Below are 25,246 nucleotides of genomic sequence, written 5' to 3'. Positions count from 1 at the left end.
ACTAGAAGAGGAGCTTGGGAAAGGGCTGGGGACAGCCATAATCCCTGAAGCATGGGGTCACCACAACTGCCTCACTGCTTAGGTGATAATCTCTAGCTTCCTGGCACCTGAGTGCCAGACAGGTAGTCATCCCAAGGACAATGGTAAGACCAACCTGAATGGATTGGGGTCTCCATCAAGACAAAAGGATATGCTCATCTTGGCAGGGAAACAGGAATATGTACATACTTATCTTTGTTTTACTTAGTAGGTGTGAGGTGGAGGTCAAGGGAGGGATGGGGGCAAACTCAGGTTTCTGCCAAGTGACCCCTTCCAGTTTATGACATAGATACGATGTATGCATGACGTTTTATTAAGGGTAAAATGGGAAGCTTATAAAAACAGGAGCCATCCTTTGTTCGGGGCTTCTTTCTGCTTCTTCCATCTAGTAGTTTGAAGTCCTGTTGCAACAGTTCCTTGAATAAAGATCAGGCCTACCGGCTGCTGTTTTGCACCAATACTCTTGGCTGGTGTCTTTGGCAATCCAAGTGAGCCGGGAATTTTCCTTTAACAACCTTGGCAAAACACAGCGTTCTCTTTCAATAATTATATATGGTCAGCCAGAAAATGAATTAATTGTAATATCATCAAGCACCTACACCCTGTTTATTTAAAGCTCTCTATGTGGGGGAATGTTGCACAGCCAGGAGTTGGAAAATGAAGGGGGAGGGGCAAGTGGGGCTCACCAATGTGATAACAGTCCTTCATGGTGTTGTAGTGATGTCATATGTATTGATATCACTACCAACACTTTATCCTTAGTGGCTAATGTTGATGACATATGGAGCTTTCACATAAATAAACCTGAGAAGGATTTGTGGGTAAAGGTAAGGACAATTATTTTGACCTCCTGTAATTTCCTGGAACTCTTAAAATGTGGAGGGATGTAATCAGCGTGTGTCCTGATGAAACCTCTATCGAAGTGTTAGGTTACATAGTGCTGCTTAGTGCACTATAACCACTTGATGGCACCCTTTGATTTAGTACATGCCTCATTAGGGAGTGGGGGGAGGGACATAGTGCAGTGTAGCTGTAGTATTTGTAATGGAATAACATGTAAGAACTAAAGACTGCAAGGTATCTGGTTAATGTAGAGATGAAATGAATGAAACTGCAAGGCTAAGCTTTCCTGACCCTTCATGAGAGAATAGATGAAAAAAGGAAAGAATAAGCTATTGTGCCAAAGGGAGATGATGAAATTCAAGATCCACACACATAATCTCTGGCTCAGCCTCTGAAATGTTAATCCCTGGGTAGAATTATTTTGAGCTGTAGATTGCAATTTATCATCAAAATGGCACTGTGTCAAACAATACTTCTTGTATGTGTGATGTTCAGAACTATCCAATTTTAATATAAAATGGTTCACAGAGCAATGTTTAACATTTAAGCAGCAGCTCGTTAAATTTTGAATTCTTTTTTCTGCTGCTTTCTGACCAGAGATTTACTCTAAAACATGAAGCACTATTTTCTACAAACTTTTTGCAAGAATTTACTAAGTACAGTATCTCATGTGGAATCTAGTTTTTTCTGATGCTTTTTTAACTTAGATGGATTCAGTTGCTTAATAAAACCTCTAATAAAGTTAACCAGCCTCAAGATCTTTAGTAGAAGAGAAACTGCCACAAAGAGATTTGATTTCAGTGATTTGCTGGTGTGTTCAAGCTTTCCAAGCTGTCTCTCCATCTCAACCCTACCCTGGCTTATGTATACATTTATTTGGAGAATGAGGAAAAAAATATTTCCTTTAGTTTGCACATATGTATATGCCAGTTCAGGTAGTGCAACATTGCTGCACAATCAAACATATTTAAATTATGGTATGTTCAAAGTAAACTCTGCAAAATTATGTCAGCGTCCTTTAAAAAGCATGTGTGTACACATCATGCATTCTAAGGATCCTGCATGCTAGTTCTCTGATGTGTTCATTTTTCTTTAAAGTGACTGTAGCTCACTTTGGAGGGAACAGAAGCATCTAGGTAGCTCTGTCTCCCATAATATGCAGATTGCCCCTAAAGCTACCATTGATTGGCTGTGGGTGAAAGAAGTGAAATAATGTTAAATGGCCAAGAGAATTAAAATGAAGACTACTGGAATTTCAATATCTGATTTATCTTGTAATCCTAAACATATTGCAGCTGTTTGGTTTTTGTGGGACTTCCTTCTGAATAAGTGTTTCAAGAGCCACAGCCCAGAATGTGGTGGGATTACAGGAGCAAGTAATTTAACTTTTTTCTTGATGTAAACTTTGTTTTCACATAGAGTAGAACTCTCGATATTTGAGAGAATTGATGAAGAACAATGCCTGCCGGATAGCTGAGCTGTTGTTTAACTTGGGAGGGGGTTTCCTATCAGCTATTAAATTCTGACAGGGCTAATTAGCACCTAGCAGTTGTTTATCTAATCAGTGCTAAATAGCTGATGAATGCTGATGAGGAAGGGGGTGGGCAATGAGATCTACAGTTGTTAAGCCCAGTATCCCAAAATGTTTGGTTTTTTACTTTTTTATTTTTTCTGGGAAGGAAATACACTAGGCATACTTGGACATTGCTTTATGCATAATATACATAATATTATGTATAGATAATACCCTTTTTGCAAGGAACCATGAAATAAATGTTCATGTTGTAGTTTGATTTTCTTTGGTGTTTGTTTTCTCCATCTTAATAAAATAATCATTACACTGAAGTATTCTCTAATGGTGTTTGGCAAATTAGCCTTTCCTTACAAGGAAAGTTTATATTTCTGCAGTGACTGTGAATATAGCTGTGTCACATTGCATTTTTCTCATGTGCCCCATGTTTGTTTTAAGTTTTGGAGTCCATATTTTTCTTGTGCAATTCAGAATTGTTGCATGAATACAGCTTTTGAATTACAAACTTGAGATGCATATGCACACACACACACAGTCACTAAGACTAGACTTGCGACAGTGTTCATTTTTGCACATATAGCACTATCATCACAACATTCCAAAATTCTAACCGTGAGTGTGGACGTGAGCATACTGCCCCAAATATTTGATTTCCAAAAGTAAAATACATGCTTCTTTTTCACACTACCACTCTGTCTATGCCTGAATCAACATCTATATTGTAATGATAGAGACCTGCACCTGAGAAATTGATGAGCCAGAACAAAATTCACCAGGTCAAAACTCTAAATTGGCTCCAACTTTGGTTACTATGCTGTATAGGTTGTGTTTTGGACAACAAAATTTTTCTTTTAAAAGAACTTGTTCTGGTTTCTCAGTGAAGTGGACAAAATTCCCGATGATTTGAATGGGCCTAAATTGCAGGATTGAGATATTTGTATCCTAATACATGGATAAAACTAACTTTTCATGAGTGATGAATGTCAAATGCAATTTTGCAGGTGCCGTGCATTCTTGAGCCACATACTGTGTTTGTATTTGAGGATCAGCTCAAATTGGCATTAAAAATATAGTGGCACAGTTCAAACTTTCAGCTGTGAATTCTTTACTCTTTCATTGTAAATAAGCTTAGTGAGTCAGCTTCGTTTGGAGTAATTTTGTAGATCGCAGGAGGATTACACCTGGGTAGGAATTTTGAGGCGTACTGCTAAAAACAGCTTCAGGTTTTCTTATTTGAGACATATGTCACATATGTGACATATTAAATCGTATTTGTGTAAATACGTCTTAAAATCAGGAATTTGCATGGAAGTAAGTTTTACTCAGCAATGATTTTCTGACTGCAAAGTGTAGGAACATGTTGATTAGCTAAATGCAGTGCTTTTGTCTGGGGGACACTTACCCCGAAACATTTTGTGAATCTTTGTACTTTTGTCCATTTACTGTATTTATTTCCCCCGATTTGAACTATATAATGGTGTTTTTATTGAGTCAAAATGAGAGTACCCCTAAATATTTTTTTAGGGAAAAAAAGCACTGGCTAAATGTATTATATAATGTATCCAGAATTGCAAGATATCTGTTTCGTGACAGATAGTTGTCATAGAATATGTTTATAAACATAATGTTTTAATTCCTCAATCACTTTATAATAGTTTTCATGTTTCTAGACAATTAACACAAAATTCAACAAAGCAGATTTTATTTTTAGTTCTTCACTGTTCTAGCATCAATGCATAGTATCCTGCCCAGCTGCTGCTGCTTCCTCCTCCTCCTCCTCCTCCTCCTCCTCTTCTTCTTCTTCTTCTTCTTCTTCTTCTTCTTCTGTTGCATGAGAAGAGAACAGTCTTGTCTAAAAAAATAAAATCCCTAATGACAGTCACATAGTTTTGGAAAATAGATTTTTTTTAAAAAAGAAGTGACAAAATGGTGAGCAATATGTCTGTTTTAGAGCTATATAAAGAACCACGAGAAAGTGCTCCGCCTCTAATGAAGTAAAAACCCTTAAAAATGCTGAAGTTCACAAAAGGATGCAACTGTTGAGGAGGAAGTGAATATGTTTGTCATCTCCACTGATGTTTCAGATACTGATCAATAGGCATTGTGTGCTTAGTGTTGGGGAAAATGTAATATCTCCTCAGCTCATTGCACTGGAAACACAATCGGCCCAGGCTCTATAATTATGTATTTTAGACATGTATTTTAGAGTTAGTTTTGAAATATTTACAGTGCAAATTAATTTTAATTCAAGTGCATTTTGAAATTAGATTAATGCTTTCTAGAGAAATAATGTTTCCCCTAATTCTTCAATCTATTAGAATAACTCTGATTTTCTTAAGGATTTCCCAAAGCAACATTAGCTTTCCCTTTCACTGCTAGGAAGGCGAAGGCAGTTTGCATGCACAAGCAGCACCCTGGCTTTTGAATACTCCTCCAGGGAGACTCTCCTAGTGCTGAATTTCACATCTTGTCAGCACCCATTTATAATCCTTGTTTTTTAGACCTGTTAGAGCTTTTTGATTAGTTTCCTGTCTTGTTTTATGCTGACTTTGCTGTTGTCAGTTTTACTATTATGATTTTACAAACTTGTTGGCTCGGTGCAAGCATGCACATAAACTGAATGGGGAAGCTATAAAGACAGGAGTGCCTGGCGTGCTCTGGTCCATGGGGTCACGAAGAGTCGGACACGACTAAACAACAACAACAAATAAAGACACCAGTCCAGCATTTACACCACAGAGCATATTGGCTGTTTGGGCTGGATGTTGGTTTATTTCCATGTGCTGGTTTGAGTGATATACATCCAAAAGTGAAGCATGTATGCACCATGTATGAGTTGTCTTTTAAAAACACAACTAACACTGAGGAAAATGGCTGCACATGGCATTTACAGAGAATTTAAATTTCATACCATTTAGATAGACACAACATAAGGCTGTTCTAAGTTACAGAAGCTTGTGATTTTTACTTTATAAGAATTATTCTAATTACTGTAGAAATCCAGGCAATCTGTGCAGTTTGTTAGCTCCATATTTGCTGCCTTCTGTAAGCTTGATTATATTTAGGTTAGGCCTGGATTAATACTGGTTTACGATTACTACTTACAGCACATTATCATTACAGATCTGTATGTGTAGTTGTGGTAACTAATTAAAGTGCTGCAGATGCTGCTGCCTAAGCCAATTTAAGAACAAAAGCATGAATTTCCAGTTACGTGAGCTAGATAATGACAATTCCTTAACATGCTTGTTGCCCTTGAGTTATGTCCTGGTTAGCTGGAGCTGATCTGTGTCTCACTTTTCCTCAGCGCACATTTCAGCTGTTGGGTAGTCAGAGTTGCCTCTTTCTCTTGGTCCACCCTGCCACAAAGAGTCCTTACTGACAAGCTTCAGGTCATATGCAAGTTGCATGTACACGGTGTAATTACTTCCTCCACTTCTTGTCTTACTGTTGTCTTGCTAGAATGTAAGTTTCAGTACTCACAACTGCAAGCTATCTGTAGCTACAGCATTGATTTCTGATCTTTCAAACATTTCTTTCTACTATGAATCATAATTGCTTCTTTGTTCAAGTTCTGAACAGTTCACAGTATTTCAATTAACTGCAAAATGTTTGTTTTTTAAAAATTGTGTTGAAGTCAGGAAATTATTATTAAGAAAATATCCTATACTATTTTAAGTCTTTAATTTGGATGCCAGCGTTCCTTGTCAATGTAATTTTGTCCATGTAATATTTAGAATTTGGTGAGTGCAATCATTCATACGTGAATGTTAACTTTACCAGACACCTCTTGTGGATGTTGGAAAACTCAGATACTTCAGTGAAGCATTTAAATGTGATTGGCAATATTTATTTTAGTATGCCTGAAAGCTGGATAAATAAATATCTATTCTGGGATATCCATAACATCAATCTGAAATGTGAATCTTGACAGTCACCAAATTTTGGGTTATTGATATAAAATATATAGGAAAATGTGGATTGGAGCTTAAAATATTAATATACACTAATGTTAAAAAATGCACAGTCCACCTGAGAAAACCTTTAACTTCACTTCTTAGATTTAGTATGCAGATTTGAACAGTGTCTCCACCCCCACTGGCCCTTTCATATAAATTTAAACCTAAATATGTAACATTTCCATTATTCACAGCACTGCTCACTATGCTTTAGATGCACAAACAAATTGTTCATCAAATTCTTTGTTACTTGCCTTGTAGAATACAATTTTATGAATAGGATATGGGGCTGTGGTTGAGTAATTATAGGAACTATAAGGTTAAAAGGTTGCATTAGTAATTTGTGAAGCATTTCATATCACTTCTGCAGTGGTTCTTCCTTTTTTTATTTATTTCGCTGTTACATTTAAGAAGAGTTGCCTTGGGCAAGGGTTACATACCAGTTGCTCCAGTCTTTCTCCTCCCCTTTCATTCACAGGAAGTAACTATAACCACCCTTTTCTGTCTTTGTTTTATACAAAGAGAAATCACCCCTTTTCTCACCAGTCCTAACTCTGTGCGGTGTCATCTGTCAATAGTGAGTTGGAAATGAAATTGGCATTCAAAGATTGCGTGGGATCTTGTTTTAATTTCCCAAAAATCTTATGCTGACCATTTCTTTGTTTTTTATAAGATTATGTGTGCATCAAGAAAACACAAGCACAAAATAATACTTCAGTTATTCCCTGTCCTTTTATTTTATTTTTAAAGTGTAAGTTTTAATCAGTTTCACATCTAAATTTCTGAAGAGTTATTCTCCTGGAGAGATCATGTTTTCTTGGTTGAGCTAGGAAAACTTTAGTTCTCATTCACGACTTGTTTGCTTCCTACTCCCCAGCAGACTGTGTGGGCTCTATGGTTCTGCAACAAATGCAAAACTGACATGTTTGAGGGATCTTTGGCAGTTGTGGAGGTTGGGAGTGTCTGGGCAAGTAATTGTTTTGTTTGTTTTGGAGGTATGAATAATGGGAGGTATCAGCAGGTAAGTTCTATAGTCTCCCTGCGGAGACATGTGTCATATTTGAACCATGGGTGTCCTCCACCCTCTCCCACCAGCTACTCTTACGTAGTACTGAGATGAAGTGGCATGTGTTTTTTTACAAACCCTTTCACACACATATCCCACAAAACAATTCCCCTCTTTTCTTTAGTCTCTTTCATTCACTTGTGGAACTGTTCAGGAGAGGAAGAAACACATTGTCAATACCGAGGCAGCAGCAGGGCTGAGGCTTCCTTATTTCTAGCTGGGTAAAGTTGAGTAGTTGTGGCAGAATAGAGATGGGACTGTGCACCGGGATGCTCACACCATGCTTCATTTGCCTTCACTAGTCATACCTAACTGCGTGACTAGAGTTGGATCAAGGTGTGTCAAATGTTGCTCAGGGCTGCCAAAAAAAGCTTCGAGGGCCACATGCGCCCCTCAGACTGTGCCTTGGACCACCATGGCTCTAAGCCAGGCTTCCTCAACCTCGGCCCTCCAGATGTTTTTGGCCTGCAACTCCCATGATCCCTAGCTAGCAGGACCAGTGGTCAGGGATGATGGGAATTGTAGTCTCAAAACTACACGGAGGGCTGTGGTTGAGGAAGCCTGCTCTAAGCAGTAGACATACTCCTAGTTCATTCTCTCTCTCTTCAAATTCAGAGTTTTCTCTTAGAACAAAGGCCTGTTTCTCTGCCTCATCCAAATTTTAGAGAAACTATTCTCCCTGTAATCGTCTAAAAACACAGTAGCTAAGGATCCTGGTCCTTTCTGTCCTCCCTGTAATTACAGCACTGCTCCCTACACACAAACCTAAGATAGTTGTTGGAAAAATTAATGGAATTGAAGAAGGGAGGAGAATCTTAGATTTACAAATACATTCCTGCCTGGTCATGTGGAAGTAATTTTTTTCCTTAGGTGGCCAAATGACCAATACTTGGCCGGTCTTTTCAGCCTCCTGCAAGAGCCGGTCTATGTAAATAATAGTTGACCTATATATTTTCCTGTATCAGGATAGGGAAACTATTTATAAACCTGTTTAACCATCAAGAGTGAAAATTGGGTAAAAAAAAAAAACCACACTCTCCCTATTTACTGAAGGTTAAAACTGTATCATTTGGGGGCTTAGAAAAGTATGGTTTGCACAGCTTTTACAAACTATGACCCATAAGGATTATCTACATTCCTGTTGTGCATAAAGTGACTCTTGGCTTCAATGGTAAAAGGTCACTTTCTTTAGTGTACAGAGGTTCAACAAATGTAAATATCAGAATATCTATTGAAATTTTTTTTAATGGTCTTTATTTAGTGTTTTTCAGATGGACCTCACAGTTTGCAAAGGATTAGGGCTGTGCACCCACTTGGGGTTTGAAACGCACAAGGCTTTCCTCGCACAGCACTTTTGCACATTGTGCTTTGCAGTTGTATATGTCTTTGCACACTAACGTTACCTAAAGCCAGAGTTACTATCCGTGTTGTCTGTCTGTCTGTCTGTCTGTCTGTTGTTTAGGGAAGTTTTTAATGTTTGAAGTTTTATTCTGTTTTTAATGTTCTGTTGAAAGCCGCCCAGAGTGGCTGGGGAAACCCAGCCAGATGGGTGGGGTAGAAATAATAAATTTTATTATTATTATTATTATTATTATTATTATTATTATTATTGGTAACGGTGGGTGTGCTTCTAAAGTAGTGCACATTGATGCTCACTACAGTGGTACTTCAGCTTACAGATGCTTCAGGTTACACACTCTGCTAATCCAGAAATATTACCTCGGGTTAAGAACTTTGCTTCAGAATGAGAACAGAAATCGTGTGGCAGCGGCACAGCAGCAGTGGGAGGCCCCATTAGCTAAAGTGGTACCTCAGGTTAAGAACAGTTTCAGTTAAGAACGGACCTCCGGAACGAATTAAGTTCGTAACCAAAGGTACCACTGTACTTTCCTGTCCATCATGTCTTCCGAGCACTGGCAGAAACAGCAACACCCCACTGCACTTGCACACACATTTTTCCTTCTTCATGTTTTAAAATATCACACTTTTTTATTCACTGGAAGTCAAGTAGGAGAGGGGGAGTGGCACAGCCCTGCAATGTCACTAGGTCCACCACAGTAGGAAGTGACCTACAGAAATGCTATCCGTGTACACTTGGTGGCAAGAAGTGTTTAAGAAGTGCATTCTTGGCACAAATTGGATTAAAACTGTTCATGCAGAATACACTTTAGATCAACTAGTCATGTGGGGCAGGATCAACATGGGAACAATGTTATATGTAAAGGGGGGACCCCTGACCATTAGGTCCACTCGTGGTCGACTCTGGGGTTGCGGCGCTCATCTCACTTTATTGGCCGAGGGAGCTGGCGTACAGCTTCCAGGTCATGTGGCCAGCATGACTAAGCCGCTTCTGGTGAACCAGAGCAGCGCACGGAAACGCCGTTTACCTTCCCGCCAGAGCAGTACCTATTTATCTACTTGCACTTTGACGTGCTTTCGCACTGCTAGGTTGGCAGGAGCAGGGACTGAGCAACGGGAGCTCACCCCGTCGCGGGGATTTGAACCGCCGACCTTCTGATCGGCAAGTCCTAGGCTCTGTGGTTTAGCCCACAGCGCCACCTGCGTCCCTTATGTTATATGTACAGCACCCCAAAAAAACACGTATATATGAATGCACATTGGCATTTCAACAACAAACATTTATTCTTATTTTTATTTTAAAGTTACAATAGGATGGAAAAGGAAACTTGTTTGTTTAGAAGAAACTGCGAGAAGCAGTTTGTCTTCAAGTCGCTTCCTCTGAATGGAGCATTTTTTCCTCTGCAGAGAAAACCACTTATACCAAGTGGAGAAAGTGAGCCCTTTCGGCTGCCCTAGGGAGTGACTCCTTCTCAGCACTGCTCAGCTGATCAGTGCTGACAGGGAAGCCTGCTTGCAAAGGAGGAACTGGAAGCTCCACTTTAAGTTCCCAATTGTTCCTTGAAGCCCTGTCTAAAACGACTCCACATCTGATATCACATATGACATTAGGTGTGGGGCAGGTGGACATGGATGGTGGGAAATGGTTTTGCTGGGCCTAATTAGACCAGAGAGGCTTCCCACGGTTGTTACCGTATATGAATTAACTACTGATGCCCTACGCCTCTGTCGTGAATGTGTGATGCTGCCTTACTGTCAACCATCCAGCTCAACAATGCCTGTTCCATCTTTTCCCAGGTTGGAGAACTCCAACTATCATCAACTCCCAGAAACGTTCCTTTCCATTAAAGATTTTATTTCCTAATACTGAGTAGAAAGAAAGTGATAGTGTGCATTTAGGTCATCTCACTTTAATGCTAGAATTAGATTTTCTGATGTAATTGCTAGCAGCTAGACAAACTGGTTTGATGAAATGTTAATTTAAGAATACAGCTCTTGTGTCAATTATAATATGTAGGCATGAACGGGTTTTTGTTTTTAGTTTTTAGCAAGAATACAAAATGAAGTCCTTCCTTCACATTTATATAATATTAGAACATGTCTTAGCCAAAGCAAACAAAACCATGAATGCTTTGTTAATCATCCATAACTAATTTGTACATACTCTGGAAAGAAAATTGAATCTGCTTGTGATGTAACTTTTTATATGGAATTGGTAAATTAAAATGAAACAAAGTTGAGCAAATATTGACAATAAAATGTATGTCATAGGCATTGTTTCTTGATGCAATATGATAAAATACAATATGATAAAAGTTGACTGGCAAAATAAGTATCTCTACATAGATTCAAAAATAACTACATCTTTTTAAGAATGGTAAAGAACTGCTGCATATACATACATACATACATACATACATACATAATTTTATCTCTATGATTATTGCAGAGGATAGAAGTAGGCCACTTCAGGGGATATGTGAAACCTATTTCCTTTTGTGTAGAATGCGCTCTTTGCTAAGGTTGTAAATAAATGTATACACAATTGACTACAGTTCTCTTCACTGAAATCTATAGGCTGTGTTTATTAAGAACAATAGCATGCAGAAACATGCATATATTTACATAAATCCTAATCCTCAGGAGACTCAATGTTCTGTTGTTATTTATTTCTCCTCTGATGATAACAGCTTTATATATCCAATTCAAATTTGCATACTTTCTGGCATTGTTGTTAAGAGTACACTGTGTTTCAAAAGACATGGGAGGTGTTGTAAAGGTGAATTGGGAACGACAACAACTTTGAACACCTCATCCTTAGTGACTGTTTGCATAACTGTTTTGCTGAAGGTGCTTCAATTCCAGTACCTGTGTTCTCTATGTATTTCTGAGTTCTCCCTGTTGCTCTTATTTTGACTCTCAATCATATACAGATTTATTTTCACATAGTTAAATAGCATTCTTAACATGGCGTTTAATAGAACTGGGCAGGGCAAGGCACCTAATTCATGTTTGAATCATGGTTTCAAGTTGGCTGGTTTCAAACTAACTTTAACTGTGGTTTTGTGGTTCAAAAATCCAACAATCTGTGATTAAGCAAAAGCTTCTAAACTCTTCTTCCCATTTGTGCCAAAGGAGGGGAGGGGAAGCTTGGAAGCTCAAGGCTCACTCAGGCTTATTCGTGTGGTGCTTAACTCATCTAAACACAGCCTTAGGCTGCTTCTTCCTTTCAGAAAAGACTCTGAGAGGCAAATGATTTGGGCATTGTGTTTTTATGTGTTTCGAAAGGTCTGCAACATTCACCTGAGAATCTCCAATGAAATTCTGAAAGATAGAATCATAGAATCATATATATAAGAAAACATTCCAACACTTTCTTTCACAAGGAACAAAGTAAACTACGTTGATTTAGATGTATTATTTTCTTAATTTTATTATTAAACAAGGTAGGTATATAAACGTAGCTCACATAACAAAGAAAATGCTTCTTCTATAATAATTAAATACATGCACATGGGTAAATATCATCATTGTTCTGTCATACAATTTATAAGTTGGTGCTCTTCGTTGGCTCAGATGTAGTGACTAAATTTTATCATCTGTGCTACTTGCCAAGTAATGTCCCGTTGAGTTGTAAAACATTTTCAGTAAGCTGGGACATTTATTCTTGCAGAACATAATACATTTATTTGCAAATTCCATGTCAGAATTACCCATAAATCACACACACAAAAATATTATTGGATTCTTTGAATGTGCACAGCGTGTCGTGTATTTAAGTCACTGTATCATTTTTCCAATATGTGGATAGAACCCCAAATGTAGAAAATCTCTTAAATGCTTGCTGCACTATCTATATAGTCATACCTCGGAAGTCAAATAGAATCTGTTCTGGAAGTCTGTTCGGCTTCCGAAACATTCGACTTCCAAAGCGCAACTCCTGCAGCCAATCGGAAGCTGTGGAAGCCCCATCGGATGTTCGGCTTCCAAAAGAATGTTCGAAAACCGGAACACTCACTTTCGGTTTTTGATCGTTCGGGAGCCGAAATGTTCGACTCCCAGGGCATTCGTGAGCTGAGGTACGACTGTATATTATATTGTTGGCAGCAACATAACCCTCATTGGCTAGTGAATAGTTGGCTGAGACGAAAAACCTGGCCATTCTTCGTGTACCTCCTCCACAAGAGGTCCGGAGGGTGGCAACACGAGAATGGGCTTTTGCGGCAGTGGCTCCCCATTTGTGGAATGCTCTCCCCGGAGAGGTTTCCTCTTGTTGATGGTGTATTTTGTGTTTTTATTTTGTGATTTTATCTTGTGACTTGAGACTCGACGGTATAGGGCAGTATACAAATTTTAATAACAACAACCACAACCACAACAAATTACTCCCCTATACTATTTTGGACAAATTCTGTAAGAGCTCCTGGAAAAGTTTTACTTTAATTTTCTTTTTTATGTTGGTCCAGTGTTCAGATGCCCACCTCCCATAAAAATAGCAGCAAGAAAGAGACCATTTTCCACTGAGGCCAAGACGGTTTCCCACTTTCAAAGCTAGTCCCACTTGCCTCTAACCCAACACTGTGCCTCCCATATGCTTTGGATTTCAATTCCTATTAGCCCCAGTCAGCATGATCAGTGGTCAGGACTGATGATACCTGTAGTCCAATAACATCTGGAGGGCACTACATTGACTAGCTCTGTTCTAGCACATGCAAGGAAAGTATGACCATTTTGAATTGTGTGTTTGTGTGTATAACTTTTTATAGGGTTTTATAAACAAGGATCATAGGAATACTAAATGATACAAATAAAAAGAACAAGTGGCCGTGTGATGCAGCAATAAAACTGCTAGCACATTTGCAAAGTTAAGCAGGGTCTGGTGTGGTTTCAGTACCCCTCCCAACTCTACAATTCTATGATTCTAAGTCTTCTCGTGTTATTTGTACATCTCAAAAATAGCATACAAGATTTGTAGCAATATCTACGACACATGGTTCATTGTTAGTGGTCAGTGTATAAGTTCATGAACTGGTTTAAACAAAAGTGAAGGAGAAATAGAGTAGAACAGAATTAACAGCTAACTTTCAACATCGCAAAGCCAAATGCCTAATCAGGAACCCTTGTGCTTTTGCTTACATTAAATAAGAGTAATAATCATTTTTCCTCTTATATTACCTATGAAACCATATAAAATGTTAGTCTATTGATGAATGTGGGAGGGGGGTTCAAAGTAAAAATCGTAATTTATGTTTAGATCAACCAGATTGAGCCAAATGCTGGTGGGGGGGACTGTTCATTTTCTGGAACATTGGCATATGTTATTAAATTAAACCACACCAGGGTAAAGCCATATTTTATCTGCCTGTGTGTCAATCTTTGTTGTTTCTCTCTTTGTTAATATCTCAAGTAGAACTGTTTCCCAAACGGTTTTGTACCAATTGTCTAACGTTGCACCAGAAAGGTCTTTCCAGTGTCTGGTTATGTTGTGTCTTACTGCTTGTAATAAATGACTTATTAATTCTTTATTATGTAAATCCTGGTTGTTGTACTGAAATATATTTAATAAAGCTAATTCTGGTTTGACTTCCAATTGTTGTTTTGTTGTCTTATTAATTTTTTGGAATGTTGAATACCAGGAAGGTTGGATTTTTGTCCGCATGTGGTGGGGCCGCCCCTCCAACAATGCAATGAGGTTCCAGGATGGACCATTGCCTGCTTTCTAAGGTTAGGTATCACCTATACATGAATTTTAGGGTTAATTCTGTATTGCTGGCTGAAATAGACTTAAAGACTTGAACTTTTGTATTTAGCTAGTAGATCAGTAATTTCCATTTCTAGTTTTGTTATTGTTGTAGAGGTTTCTTTCTTGATATATGATTTTTCTTTGATACAGCTATCTCTTGTCACTGCTTTCATGGCCTCCCAAAGGTTGGTAGAATTAGTGATTTCATTGTTGTTTTCCTTAAAATAGAATTGTACGGTTTCTGCTATCCTTTCTCTGGATAGTTGGTTGGTCACTAAAATAGGGTTAAACGACCATGATGGCAAGATTTGGATTTAATTGCCCAGTCCAGCTTGAAAGAAATGTAAAATTGAAATCTTTTGGATTTTCTTCACTCGATATATCATATAAGCCCCATTTTTGGAAGAGTTGTAGTAATTTGTATGCGTCTTTTGTTTTCTTTTTGGGATTTATCTTTTAAAAGGTTCCAGCACTGGAAATGGTGGGTTGGCTTCTCTGGTGTACCTTCACTTGCTGAGCTCTCCGCTGCCTTGTGCCTTTGCCTCCCAGGAACTGGCAGCATTGGGAAGCCCAGTCAGCAACCATTCTCACTGCCCCACTGCTTCTGCTGGTGCTGCCTCTGAACACATAGGAACATGGCATATTGAGTCCGACCATTGGCTCATCTTGCCCAGCATTGTCCACACTGATTGACAGAGGGTTTCCAGGGTTTCAGGCAAGTTGTGTTCTCAGCCCTACTTGGTAGGGTTGCCATATGTATGGGAAATCCCGGACATGTCCTCTTTTGGGGGGCCTACACCCCCATCCACAGGGATTTTTGCATTTTATAGGAAATGTTTTTGTTTGGGGGGGGGCGATTTGGGGATATTTATTTATTTGTGTTTTTTAACTGTGCTCTGAAAGCGGAAGCAGTTGCTTTGGCCGGAGATGAGCGTGCACAAGGCCCGCGTGCTACCAGCGTCGCCACCAGGCCCATGCGCATCTTTCCCAGCTTGGGCTGGCAGTGGCCGCTAAGGAAGCCACCACTGCTTCCCCCTCTTGCTCAGTTTCGGTCACCCAGAACACAAAGTCTCTGAGTAGCGCTAGAGGAGGCGGCAGCAGTTGGCTATTTCCCCCTCAAAAGTTCAAAAACTTTGTTGGCTATCTCATCAAAGAAGCTACCGATTGTCCGGATTTTCACTTCCTAAAATATGGCAACCTGGAGATGCTGGGGATTGAAGCTGGGACCTTTTGCATGCAGACCATGCACTCCCCCACTGAGCTGCAGTACTTGTTGTTACAGCTCTGAGTTAGTGTTACTGCTCTTAATAAATTTATGTCATTTCTGACACACTTTTATAATTCAGATCTTGAATATTTCTGGTATGTGCCACATTTTAAAAACATTAACTTCTCCATTCGTATGCATCATCATTCTTAATAAACGTTCTGGATATCTTGAGCCATGATTTTGCTTTTAAGCACCTTTTCATCACAGATGGCATTTGGGCCTCCAAATCTTCCATCCAACTGTCTAAATTATTTTAACTGACATAGTTTCTAATTTACTCTCTCCAGTTGAGAGAGCTTCCCGTAGCTTGTCTATTTTAGCATTTAATTGCTCTATGCTTCCACAAATTAGATTCTGTAGTGATCCATTTTGCTCTGTTAGTGAAGCAGTGATCTCTTCAGCATAGCCTAAGTAATATGGAACTTGTGATGTAGTTTAAAGACCATCATCCAGGAACTTCTGGACTTGTTTCACTTTGGAGTGTTTGCAGCAAGTGAAATAGCAATATCACTAGCATGCATTTCTGAATTGTAGCCAAATTGACTGAAAATATTGCCTTATTTTCTGTCAATTATAATCTCTTTGTTTGGTGACAGAGGGCTGAAGGGATGACCTGGTTGAAAAGCTTAAGCAAGTGCATCCTGTGTATTATTTAATTGGACTACATGTAAAGTAGAACTTTCAATTAGCACATTTATGATCTCATTACTTTCTCTCCTTCAGATACCATAGTTACTATTGTGCTTTTTCTATTTTTGACATACTCATTGAAAAAGTTTTGAAAAAGCAAATGCTCTCTTGCTCTGATCACCTTAGTATTTTTACTGTGGGGTTTTTTTAACATACTGTATTTTTCCGTGTATAAGACACCCCCATGTATAAGATGCCCCCTATTTTGGGGGACTCCAAATTAAGAAAACATCCATCAGCACTATCCGTGTATAAGACAAGCCCCAATTTTAAACCTAATTTTTTTGGTTTAAAAAACCAAGTCTTATACACAGAAAAACATGTGTATATTCAGAATGGCATTTATTTTTGATAGTTACTTTGAAACTAGGAGACGTGGGTGGCGCTGTGGGTAAAACCTCAGTGCCTAGGACTTGCCGATTGTATGGTCGGCGGTTCGAATCCCTGCGGCGGGGCGAGCTCCCGTCTTTCGGTCCCAGCTCCTGCCCACCTATCAGTTCGAAAGCACCCCTAAGTGCAAGTAGATAAATAGGTACCGCTTTATAGAGGGAAGGTAAACGGCGTTTCCGTGTGCTGCGCTGGTGCCGGCTCGCCAGAGCAGCTTCGTCACGCTGGCCACGTGACCCGGAAGTGTCTCCGGACAGCGCTGGCCCCCGGCCTCTTAAGGGAGATGGGCGCACAACCCTAGAGTTGGACATGACTGGCCCGTACGGGCAGGGGTACCTTTACTTTTACCTTTTACTTTGAAACTCCACGTGGAAAGCAACAGAATAAATGAATCAAATTTTGAAGTCTTGTCAGTTTTACATTTGTAATTAACCCTTGTTCTATTTATTATTAAAACAGAAAGATAGCAGTACAGTGGTCCCTCGGGTTAAGTACTTAATTCGTTCTGGAGGTCTGTTCTTAACCTGAAACTGTTCTTAACCTAAAGCACCACTTTAGCTAATGGGGCCTCCTGCTGCCCCTGTGGCGCCGCCACACAATTTCTGTTCTCATCCTTAAGCAAAGTTCTTAACCCGAGGTACTATTTCTGGGTTAGCAGAGTCTGTAACCTGAAGCGTATGTAACCTGAAGCGTATGTAACCCGAGGTACCACTGTACTGTGAAGTGTAATAGGTGTATTTTATTCATCATATTTGTATCCCGTCTTTCCTCCATGGAGGCCACGGCAGTGTACATTATCTAGTCCATTTTGTCTTCACAACCATCCTGTAAGTAAATACTACCTGCCCAGTGCTGACCCAGTGAACTTACAGATGATTTCTTTTTTTGCCCAAGTTTAAATCTCTGCTGTCATGACCCCAGAGTCCAGCAGCAATCAAATGAAGGCTCTGAGCTGGAGGCCACAGTCTCCAACTCTGGATCTGGAGCAGGTGCAAGGCTCTAAGCCAGTTCTTGGAGATTGGCAATCCACTCTCAAATCCGAACACAACAGGACAGGACAGATGTTCCATAGTACATTGTAAGAGACCACAAGATAAAGCTGTGGTGAAGATTCTTATCAAGATCATTGATAAAACAAAATAATATTACCTTTCTATGTGGAGAATATAAGCGGAACAAATAAAAGGAAAAACTCCAGGGAAACCTTGAAGACGTCACAGTACCTCTATCAAATCAGAAAGAAGCTGATACTAAACTATTCCTGCATGCCCAGCGAGCACCCAAGGAAGGCTGCAAGGATGTCATTATTGTATGAGAGAACACAGATGTAATCATCCTAGGTGTTCCTTACATTCTTAAGTATTACAACATAACTGCACCTATGTTTCAGAAACCTGGATTACAACAATCGAGGTATAGCTGGTGTGAGCCAAATTGCTCCTTTTATAGGACACATTGTACTTAATGGACTCCATGGCTTCTGTGCCTTCATTGGCTATGACATAGTGAGTGCTTTATAATGGTTCTGATAAACTTGCTGCGCTAAAACTTGTTCAGCCCTGCCAAAAATTTGTAGTGAGGTTTTCACAACTTACTGAAACAGTAAATCAGAACCATTACAATGCCTTGACATTTTTACACATGTATGACTGTAAGAACACAGCAGGTGCCAAGGAGTTACACTACATCACTTTTTTTGCCAAAACAGGTGTAGTAGAATTGCATCAACAGACATATTCCTGTGCCATGCTAATTCAGAAAAACATTCCAAATCCAGTTGGCAATGGATGGAAGAATGCAGAGATACCTCGCAGAGTATAAGCCAGCACCAAATTCACTTCTGGAACTGTTGCACGGCAGATGTGAGCAGTCTGGCACAGTGTTCACATGCAGCTGTATAAAGAATGGTTTGACACGCATGACAGTATGCTGTGCATAATATTATTTTGACAACCAAGCTGATGAAGATGAAATTGACTTTGAATCTTTCCTTGAATGAGATAATGGTGACATTTTAGGATTAGTTGCAACTTTTGAGAAATTTTTGCTCTTCAACTTTGATATTTTGAGGGGTATATCAGTGCAGGTATAGTGATAACATACCAGCATGATACAAATCTGAAGTTTCCAAACCGTTATCAGAGGCAGCCCTACGTATAACACATTGCAGCAATCTAACCTTGAGGTTACCAGAGCATAGACAACAGTAGTTCAAACTTGTTTTAAAAATAAAATAAAGTATTCTTGTAGCCATCAAACGTAGGTATTTATTTGATGGAAAGTTCTAGTAGGATATGATTTTTCTGTCCCAAATTTGTGGCTGAAAAATAGCTTATGGAGGATGTTTATGATAATTACCTTTGGTACTGTCAGGGAACTGACATCGGAGCTAGAGGTGGAGGGGAGGCTCTCTAATGATGCTGGAGAAGGGCCCAGCAGGGAGAGAGGCAGCTCAGCAGATGGGGAAGCAATTCAGTGCAACACCAGGAATAAGGAGGGGCAGATGGGGGAATCGGAGAGAGGGCTCCCAGACTCTTCACCGGACACCAGCGGGGAGAGCACTGGTCCTCCGCTACCCACGCCCTCCCTGCGCAGAAGACTTCCGCGCAGAGAAAGTAGGAGGAGACTGGGTGTCAAACAACTTTTATGTTGGAAAAGGTTTAAGAAACGCCCACTGACGGATTCTGCTAGCGACTGAGGCAGCCACGAATTGAAGGGCTGTCCAGACAGAAAGGTTTAACAAGGCAACATAGCCAGGAGAGGCGGCAACTTACGCACGAGCAACCCCATACCATTATAGGTACACTTGCCCAATGTTTCTCCAGTATCCCAGCTATAAAAAGAAATGAATGCAGGCCTGATAATTTGTGTGTGTTTTCCTAAACATCCATGTGGAATTAAAAATATGATGATTCTAGCTATCTCCCCCCACAAAAGAAAACAAAAGTATTATTAACCACTTGTTAACTATTATCTAAATAAAAATATATTGCTACCACAGTTATTATTTGCCTAGAATAAAACGCACTAATTCAATAAAAAAAATTCAAAAGGCATTTCCTAAAGGTACTTGACATTTCTGCCCAGTAGGATAAGTCAAAATGTAATATGTCATCCCTGAAGAATACATTGTTAAAAAAAAACACTAGTGTTATCTGTCAGATTATGCACAGTAATATTATATGGAACTATTAGCGCATGTAGATACCTTATGAGTGAATTTCAAAAATGCCCCAAACACTTGAGAAGGATTTAGTCCCTCTCAGAAGAAATACTTAAGAATATGCAAATACTCTCCACTGAATCAAGTTGAACAGATGCTACTATCAAAAACAATGCAAGTTCTCTTTTCTGTGGCCTCTGCTGTCAATCAGTGAACAAGATTAAGGTCAAAGGTTCTGATAATTGTAAAAGGAAAAGCGTGATCAGCAAGCTTCAGTTCATTGTACTAATATGAACAATAATTATCTGTATTGTGAAAATAGATAAACACTGCAGCTCCTTTTTTGAATAAAGATACAATGTTGGATATATTCTAAAAGTACTGACTGAAACTCCTTAATTCGCATGCCTCTTGCAATAATATTATAAAGCCATACATACAATGTTCTATTTATATATGGGGGGGGGGGAGGCAGAAAAACTCTTGTTGGCGTTTTCACCAGTGAAGTACCATTCTAAAGCTAATGACCTCTTCATTAAAAACTATTATTTTTTTGTAGCCAAAGGGTTATTATTGTTTGAAATATTTTTGCCAAAATTTGTTTTTTTTTTTTTTTAAATAATATTTATTAAGATTTTCAAAAAAAAAGAAAATACAGAAAGCAATAATTAAAGTATGTTCATAGCCTTATTTTCATAAATCCACTTTCTGGGACTCCCCCCTTCCCCCACCCCTACCATATTCCTTTTTCATATTGTTGGCTCCACAAGCTCTCAGTTCTGAATAAAAACTTAATTTGTTTAAACCATTATTCGAATTTAAAATTTCTACACTCCACATCAATACCCTTAATAAAACACAGAAAATTTCTTTCCCAGGGCCCACCCCATTTTCATTCCACAATTTCCCTTTTTTTTTTAATAATAGAAACACCCCACATTATAAAAATATCAGAAATAAGAAATAAAGAGTATAAAAGATGAGACAAAGCCAGTTCAAAAAAAAGAAGTTGACAAGCCTTTGGATTTTAGTTCTCCCCCCCTGTCCCCGGTTTAATTTCCCCCTGACCACCAAACCATATTATCCGCCTGGAATTCTTACAATCCATGAATCACCTATTTCCCCCAACTCCTTGCTGGTTTTTTTTTTTTTTCTTTTTTTCCCTTTCATAATTATTTTTAGAACACTTAACTTCAGATCTTCAATAAAGCTCCCCCCATTGTTCTTTCCAAATTATAGTCCAGTTTCCTCTTGTTCCGCTGCTGAAACGTTCTAATTCAGAAGCTTAGTAAGTCTGCAGGGATTATTGTTATTCAGGAACAAAAACTTGCGTTCAGTCCCTTCCTTTCTTCAATAGAAAATTCTATTGTCTCCTTTATCTGAACACCCTGTAGACAAAATATTATTTCCGTTTTGCAGCTTTCCCAGAAGATAACCAGTCCTGTAAAATTCCAATGGTGTTTTTTTTCACTTACGACCATCTTTGTAATGTCCCGAAGCTCCTCTAGGGGGATTGTTATAACTTTGTCTTCTCTAGTCCAAAAGTCCGATTGTTATCCGTATTTTCGCCATTTTGTATCCAAATTTTAACGAGTTGTAGCAAATTATAACAAATTTAGCCAGCAAAGTTCTCATAATAAAATCCTCTCTGCTTTCCGACTTTGACAGCTACTTTGACAGCTGTCAAAATCTCCGACTCTTTTCACCAGGCTCTCTCTTCAATCACCCCGGTTCCCAGGGGGGGGGTTTGCGTTTCTTCTCCCTCAATTCATCCTCCAGCACAGTTCTTATAGTTCCCCATCGTGGAATTCTTAGTGATTATCAGCAATACAAATCTTTTTGGACCTTGGTTTCCCCGTCCTTGTCTTGAAAGGTTTACAATAGGGGGGGGGACTGACTTCCTTTTTGGATCCCCCCCCGCTCGTATCCAATTCAAAAAGAAATCCTTTTTTTCCTCCTTTTAAACCCAGTTTCCAAATTACTCACGGGTTGTTGTCTAAAAGTCCAAATTTTCAATAAAAGAAGTCAGCGCTCTCCGCCGTATGGCATGCGGCTGCGCTCGGCAGGGATAGCAGAGGACTCAAAGCACCACGCTTCTCCCCGGCACCCGATCCGTAGCCTTTAAAAAGGCTCCTTCACGAGTCGGGAGGGCGCTAGCGGTGCCAGCCGAGTCTCCATGTCCACGACCCTCGTGGCCGTGGTTTTTAAGGGTCCCCGCATCGCCGGTGCGGTAGGACCCAGCCCCTGCCGAGCAGGCTCCCTCCGGAGCTCGGAGGGAGTCCGCCATTCGGCGATGGCGCCAACCCGGAAGTCCTATTTTTGCCAAAATTTGAATCCTGTCCCTAGACAGCAATTAACCTTGGCATTAAGGGACCACCTGTAGGATGGCCTCACATTTATCAAATTTTAGATCTGTTGCAAGTTCACTGTCATGCCACTTGCCTACTCTAACAAGCAGAAAATGTTTTTCTTAATATTGGTCCTAATGGAAAGGGATTTGTAGCAGGAATGTACAAGAGTTTATTGAATGTTGCATATGGGGATTTAAACAGTTTAAAATCTAACTGCGAATTGGACCTGAGGGAGACTATAGGCAAAAGCACCTGCCAAGGATGGAGGGGGAAAGTCCTTTTAAATCTACCTCTCCTGTTACAAAGGAATAGACATTTAAAATGATGGTATTTACCCCTGTCGGTTCTCCCTTTTTCGTTGGAGAGAGTGTGGTCAACAGACTGCTCCTTTATGGCAGTCTGTTGGTAGTTTTTAGGCTTCGTAAAAAACCATCAAATATATTCACCTCTTCTCCAGCAGTTATGGATATATGGAACTAGTAACTTGCTCTGTACTCACCTTGGCTGGAAGAAACACAACCATAATCCTTCTCCTCCTCATTTGACCTTCAGCCTCTTACTTGTCAACATAATTATCATTTATATCATTTGCATAATAATACAGCAATGTTTTCAACAACTGTTATTGACTCCTGACTTACGTTTGCTTTTCTGTTAATGTATTTACAAAATATTTGTAATAAATAAAAATTTATTAATAAAAATTATTAGAAAGCAAAAACAAACTCCTTAACAGATTTACATAGAAAATGAACTAACAAAGAAATGTTTGTTACTTCATTTTCTGTGTAACTCTGTTAAGGAGCTCGTTACCTCTAGTAATAGTATTTTCACAACAACTATTATTATTATTATTATTTCATTATTTATACTCCACCCATCTGCCTGGGTTTCCCCAGCCACTCTGGGTGGCTTGGAGCACATATAAAAACACCAATCATGAAAAACTTCCTGATACAGGGCTGCCTTCAGATGTCTTCTAAAAGTTGTGTAGTTCTGTATCTCCTTGACATCTGATGAGAGGGCGTTCACTGCCGAGAAGGTCTTCTGGCTTGTTCCCTGTACCTTCACTTATCTCAGTGAGGGAACCACCAGAAGACCTGCAGAGGGGAGGACCTCAGTGCCCAGGCTGAGCAATAAGGATGGAGACACTCCTTCAGGTATACACTTCCACTGCATTGTGTTTTACCAATGATAAGTTATGGGGGGTGTATCACATTTTAACAAAGCTTTAGTGCTTTATGTGTGTGGGAGAGAATGCCAGTTAAACAGATAGACATTTGGTAGGGCAAGGTCTGGACAGTAACCTTGCTGAAGCAAAGCAAGCTTGGATTTGGTTGGAAACCTCATGTACACTTCTGCTAGAAAAAAAGGGGAAGTGCATACATTAAATAAATGCATAATATTATTAATACAATGTTATAACCATATTATTTAATGACTTTTCTTTAAGGAATCTCCTTCTGGACGCCGGAAAGCTCTTGCTACCAGCAATATTAACATGAAGCAATATGCAAGTCCAATGCCTACACAGACTGATGTCAAGTTAAAATTCAAGCCTCTGTCTAAGAAAGTGATATCTGCCACCCTTCAGTTCTCTTTATCATGTATTTTCCTGAGGGAAGGGAAAGCAACGTAAGTTTTATGTGGGGTGATAGGTGGTGTTTTTTGTTTTTTTACCCCACTTGTGCAAAAAACTCATTTTGAGCATGCTTATTGTATGTAGTGAAAAACGCTGTGTGATTTGATTTATAATTTCTTACCCATGCTATAGTCTCCCGTGGCACAGTTGGTTAAGAGAATGATTTGGAAGTCCTGGTGCAATCCCCATGAACTTGTGCAGGGCTTTAAGTAAGCAACTATTCTCTTCCCCCAGTTCATAATATGAGATAACAATATGGGGCGACTGTACAGAGTTTCTTGTTCTTGTTAGGGATGAAGACATGCAAAGTCTGGCAAGTCTGATGAGTATGAAGCAAGCAGATATTGGAAATTTAGATGATTTTGAAGAAGATAATGAAGATGATGAAGAAAACAGAGTGAACCAGGAAGAAAAGGCTGCAAAAATTACAGGTTTGTTTTCCTCCAAGGATTAATAATTAAAACCATGTCTTAACAGATAGGCAATTCTTAACCTTCTATAAAATAATGTAAAGTATTGGGATTGTTTACTGTTCAAAATTTCTTCTAAACCGCTCTAATGGTACCATTTGTCAGGTGGTACGGACGGTTGGCATTTGTGCATCTTTGGAGAGCAGGAGGAGAGCCTGTGAGTCTGGCCTTCTCTGGTTTAATGGACTAGAGGCAAAACTACTTCAAGGCATAGGGAGGGGAGATTCCTGCATCTGTACTTTAGTGTCTACTAGAGTCCTGTTGGAAGAGTGAAGGACTTACCGGTAAAGGGAAGGGTGGGACTGACTGCATACGGACAGGCCACCAGCCTTTGCAACCCTCCTGACCTTGCTTCTGGGGGCTGCCACATGCAGGAAGAAATAACCTGCTTGAGTGATAATTCTCATGTGTTGCAGCAAAACTTTAACATTTGGGTTGCCATCATCTGGAATTATTGTACATTCTGAAGACAAGGCACAGCAGCCTGAATCCACCTGTTGAAGATAGCTGCTTTCTCCACTGGCTTTCTCACCCTATCTAGATAAGCACACTTGCCAGCACTTTTAGTAGGGGATTATGTGCTTATATAAAAAATGTTGGTTTTCTCAGGCCTCTGTGATCTTATTCTCCACAGGAGGCACAGACCATTGGCAGCATTTATATGAAATTTTCCAATCCTGGAGTGTTAGTTAATATAGACTTGAATGGCAGATAGGTAGGAACTAAGACATAT

General features: G+C 39.5%; 1 protein-coding gene across 4 annotated transcripts in view; it reads left to right on the top strand.

Annotated features, from left to right (window-relative positions):
* The window catches only part of EHBP1 (EH domain binding protein 1), a 276,734-nt gene that overhangs the window by 76,323 nt on the left and 175,165 nt on the right, over positions 1 to 25,246 (top strand). For all 4 annotated transcript variants that reach the window (XM_080997355.1, XM_080997356.1, XM_080997357.1 and 1 more), the window contains exons 6-7: positions 23,855 to 24,036; positions 24,335 to 24,474. In XM_080997355.1, coding sequence (XP_080853481.1) covers positions 23,855 to 24,036; positions 24,335 to 24,474 — 322 coding nt within the window. The remainder of the gene's footprint in view (positions 1 to 23,854; positions 24,037 to 24,334; positions 24,475 to 25,246) is intronic.

Source organism: Podarcis pityusensis (assembly GCF_964106645.2).
Source record: "Podarcis pityusensis genome assembly, chromosome: 3".
Classification (NCBI taxonomy): domain Eukaryota; kingdom Metazoa; phylum Chordata; class Lepidosauria; order Squamata; family Lacertidae; genus Podarcis; species Podarcis pityusensis.
Note: the sequence above shows the minus strand (reverse complement) of the source record. Positions and strands in the feature narration are given on the sequence as shown.